The sequence below is a fragment of the Plasmopara halstedii genome (assembly GCF_900000015.1).
Source record: "Plasmopara halstedii genome assembly, contig: Scaffold_430, whole genome shotgun sequence".
Classification (NCBI taxonomy): domain Eukaryota; phylum Oomycota; class Peronosporomycetes; order Peronosporales; family Peronosporaceae; genus Plasmopara; species Plasmopara halstedii.
In genome coordinates this window covers 833,178-837,983 of record NW_020187350.1, presented here as the reverse complement: position 1 = coordinate 837,983, position 4,806 = coordinate 833,178, and the positions used below count along the sequence as shown (strand labels likewise).

The window sequence follows — 4,806 nt, the reverse complement described above, 5'->3', positions numbered from 1 at the left end:
GAAAAGTTGGGATATTTTTTTTATATATGGCAAAAGTTGGGGCATTTTTTTATTCTCTTTAATATAAATTTATATCTTCAACAAACTAGCTAACGGAATTATTTTATTCCCAATTTTAAGCCAATGATACCTGTTAAAGATAGGCGACTTTTTAAACAAATCCGGTCAACGAGCAGAACGTATGTTTTTCCGATAATAATTTGTATGTGCATATGTCGAACTGTCAGTATACTTTTACGTACACTATAATAGCGTATGCACACATTATGCTAATGTCCCTCGGACTTGGAGCGAATTTCAGAAGTCACATGATGCACTAGCATGATAAGTATTGGTACGGATGGATGACGTTGTAAAGGAGGAATTTGTTGGACGAGTGGGCTGCTCCTCACGCTATGCACATTATAGGATTTAACTATGATATGTAGTCAAATGGATGTATTCGTTCTCCCTTTTAGCTCGACGATTCATTTTAGAGGTATGTGACCCTTACTTTAGAGCAAAAAAGAAGTATTTTATCCTAAAAAATGATCGACACTAGGATAGTGCTCGGTGAATGGGTCCTTTGTGCGTTTATTATCGTGGAATCATAGAGTCAACGCTGGATCTGTGCGAGGTGCGCGAAAAGCCCATTGCATCTGGTAGCACGTGTCGTCACTCCGATGATTGAATCTGAAGAAGACTGCTTTCTGCGATGATGGAGCATGTGTCTTTTCTATAGAAAGCAAGACACATTCGATAAGCTTCTATCTGTAATTGAACCCGAAGAGATGGCACGTTTGATGATGTAAGGCCCCACAGCTATTATCGCCCCTCTAGTGGCGTTTTCTAGCTATAAAGATGTCGTCTCATGGAACATCAAAGCCAGCCGTCTGTGATAGCATGACCGGCTCTATCAGCGATCAGCATAGTGAGCTCACTCTCACCTGAAGCGTAATGCCCTTCGGGGGCGAAATGGCGAGAATATATCTTTGTATACTAAAGATTAAAATGATCATGAATTCTCCCCCTGCTTCAGAATAGCAACAGCACATCGAGATGGCGGTCTTCAAGCCAGGAGGCCTTCACGTAAAAATAGTCACTTGGCTGCAGACCCACAAAAGGCTTGGAATTAACATCCTGATTATTGGCCGATGTAGCGACATTTAATCTGGTTTACCACGAGTGATCAAAAGTCTTGCTCACGTGCCAGGGGGAAGAATGTCCAAGAGCTGAGAGCTCTTGTGGCTGGAATGGTAGCAGATTCTTTTTGGAGATGGTACTTTAGAAACTGGTATTTATACAAGTTCAGCTCGCAATAGAGCTTCCGATTCTCGTATACCCCTTACAAGGCACCAGCAGGTGTCAAACTTAACAGCTTTGCCGCGGAGAGACGATTAGAGCGCAGAAATAAAAAGCTATACAATCTCTAGAACCGATAGACCGCACTAGATATATAGAGTGGTCTAAAGGTCCTGAGTAGCCATGCAGATTTCGCCGATATTACCTCTGTAGAAGCACCGAGTTTATTTTCCCAACACACCCCTCCTATTCCGCCTGACTTGATTTTCAGAACAAGTTCTTACGCAGAATCGACCAACGGATACTTTGCAAAGAAAATTTCGGATTTCAGTAGACACAGAACCGTATACAACAAGATAAGCTCTATTGTATCTTATGATGGTCGTGTCCAAACAAAACCCAGCACTAGCTGAACGCCATACCCAAGGGAATTGGGTCCTACATCCCAAGTTTTCTTAATTGTCAATAATAACGTAACGATTTTTCTTTAAGTTGTTGAAAGTCTGAATAGATTTCGGAGCAGAGTACGATTACTTTTGGCGTGCGACTGATGAAAACAGTAGATGGTATGTGCAGTACTCAAAGTGCTGAATCCGACACCATATTTGTGCTGCTTGCATTATGGTATAAGCTAAAGTATCGATAGATACGCTGAATTATCCAGAAAACCTTGAGAATTTTGGCAGCGTGAAACGTTACCTTGTCCTAGACTTAGATTTGTGATATGATCTCATTCAATATAGGGCGTGAATGAAAAATCATGAGCCATAGCTCGATGGAAGGTGAATACATGTGATGCTACGCTCATTTTCTTGCGGATTTCGTTAGGTCAAGCAGTTACATCTGCCATTAAATGGATGTACTATTGCTGTGTGCGAAAATCTGCGATAAGTTCGGTGTTGAAATTGCGATATATGGATTAGTAAAGCCTACACAGCAACCAACTAAGCATCGACATTGCTGTGTGCCTTAAGCAAGTTTTAGAGAATTGAGAGGAGGTTAGCCAAGGTCTACAGATGAGTTGGGAAGACGGGATCGTATATCAGAGTTCCTGGAGTGAATTTTTGATGAAGCTGAATTTGGCAATAGGATGTCGCGGTCCTCAGAATTTGTTTCTGATAAGACCGTTAATGACAGTTGACACTTTAGGAATTCCAACAATCATTCTGGTGAAACGCATCTTAGCGACTGAATAACGCGGTATTTAGGGTGCGTACTCGTGGAGATTAGTCGAGTGGCTTAGTGCCGCAGTCTTCAGCGAAAGAACTGTTCGAGACAGGCAGTTGTAATTCTCGTATGAAAGGGCCAGGACCTGATGTTATCATGGACAGCCCATCGTTGTCATGATGTAGCAATGGTGCTGATTCTCGGATATCGTGCGAAGTGCCACCCTATTGGGTAATTAGAATTCCAGTGAGCAATGTATTAACCCGCAAATGAAATGCCGAAGTGTCTTCGAAATTAATGTCTTTCCTCTTTCATATCGATAGAATCTCACAGATAGATGATAGAGTTATCTCCATGAGTGTGCAAGGAACGTTTTTGGCGGTGAAGTCACCTAGTCGGTGCGTTTGGTACAAGAATGACATATTAGCCTATATATGTAGGTTTCGTCAACTTCTCACGAGAGCTTCATGTCGAACAAGCTGTCTCCTATACATGACCGTTAAAGCCACATGATGCACACAATGACAGGAATTTCTCTCAACTGCTAGTCCTCCGATGTGGGAGATCCGAAATTAGCTACCAGAGGAAATATCTTGCGCATCACCAACGTTCAACTGCCTGGTCGCGCAGCGGACAAGTCGACATCGTGCGTTAGCAGAAATGTATTTCGGCAAAATGTTCATCTATGTTCTTGCAGAGCACATAAAGTTAGATGTGATTATCCACTTCGCAACATTGCGAGCTGAACTTGAGTATATGTCCTTAACCAAGGCGTTTGCTAACATGGACAAGTGTCTCGCTGACGCCAACAAGATTCTTTTGATGGAGGCTTCACTGAAATGTATGACTTGTAAAGAGATCCCGAGCATATCAATGTTATCGTGAATGACTGGTATCTTAATGAACTGATGAAGGTGACTTGGCTTCAACCAAGTACCTGCCCAAGTGCAGCGCAATAAACCGCTGACATCATCATTTTCATAAAAGACATTGAACGGTGTTTGAGTGCAGCAGACGAGGAGACCATAACTGCTGTGACGAAAAGCCAAACTATGCCCTGACTCTTTGTTATTTAAATCTGGTTCGATCTTTTAGGTCGTTTGTGATATTTATGACTTTGTCACAGCTTTAAATTTTTCAAAAGGATGAAACAGCGTACACGCTTATAACTATTTTGGGTTTGTCATTTTGAAACATTGCAGCAAAACTATCTATTTTATGGCAAGGAGTTATTTGAATGAAGTAGGAACGCCCTCATCAGCTTTGAAATATATCTGCTTGGCTACAAGCCGTTTGTGATATAATTAGATCGTGCGCCGTAGCGCACAGTGACATCATTTATTAATATATCAGAGAAATCGGCATAATTATCATGCTTTCTTGATGGAAATATTCCTAAGGTAAAATTATTCAAATTGGCTTTATGTGCGGGTGAATACATCTTCGCGTCGCCCAAACTATATTTGTCGCATAATCCGATAGCGACTTTGCGCATCTACGATACGATACATAAGGCGTACATGCAAATTCAACAGTGCTGCACTACACAGCTTTTGATTGTGCGTTTCTACAGCTTTTTTGTTGGAGCTTGTTGATTTATAGCATTACTCGCTCGACGCACAGCGTATGGTATAGCATCATGATTAGACATTCATATAAGACGACGTCTAAGCTGAGAATAGGCTAACTGCGATGACTTGTGGCCCTAGCAGGCACTGATATAACCTCGTGTGATTTGTTTCCAGCAGGTGGAATCTTCATTGCCGCCTTTCCTGTTCGAAAAATGTCTGCAGTCTATAGAAAGGACCTAATTATCAGTCTTTTGAACGACGCGTCTACGAACATTGGCATAGTGATCCAAATGGGTATATTGAGCAAGGGTCCGCTCTCAGCGATGTCTTTACTGGTGAGAATTTAGCGAAGCTGTCCTTTGAAAAAAGGTCTGACCAGCTTGGCTTCTCCGTAGGCGTTGTTTAAATCGAGACTACTCTCAGAACCACTCGCTCAGAGTACTCACCGCAATGAGAGAAATTGTGCCGGCTCTCATGAAAATTGGTCATGTCTGTTGGCCAGGTCGAGGGTGGGCAATCATTCGTATTGTTCAGTTTTACATACATTCGAGTTCGAACTAGCGGCTATATTCATAACATAGGCATGCAAGATTCGAATCGACACGCAATATTTATCGTTGTTCACCTCGTCGTGATAACCTTTGACAAAGAACAAATGGAAACCCTTACTCTTGAAAGTAGTTGTTTCACTATTTGCACTCAACGTTCATACTGAAAAATTTACGACGATAGACGAGCTCAGCTACCCAAACGTTCCATGACGGTGACACCACAAGACCACTCTTTT

The 4,806-nt window shown here is 41.9% G+C and overlaps 1 protein-coding gene across 1 annotated transcript; it reads left to right on the top strand.

The window, feature by feature from the left end:
• Positions 1-2,297: 2,297 nt before the first annotated feature.
• Positions 2,298-2,628, top strand: PHALS_09744 (uncharacterized protein; the record flags this gene model as incomplete). The annotated part of the gene is made up of 2 exons (XM_024725055.1): positions 2,298-2,450; positions 2,512-2,628. 2 exons carry the CDS (start codon positions 2,298-2,300, stop codon positions 2,626-2,628), a joined length of 270 nt encoding a protein of 89 aa, XP_024575870.1.
• Between the last annotated feature and the right edge of the window lie 2,178 nt (positions 2,629-4,806).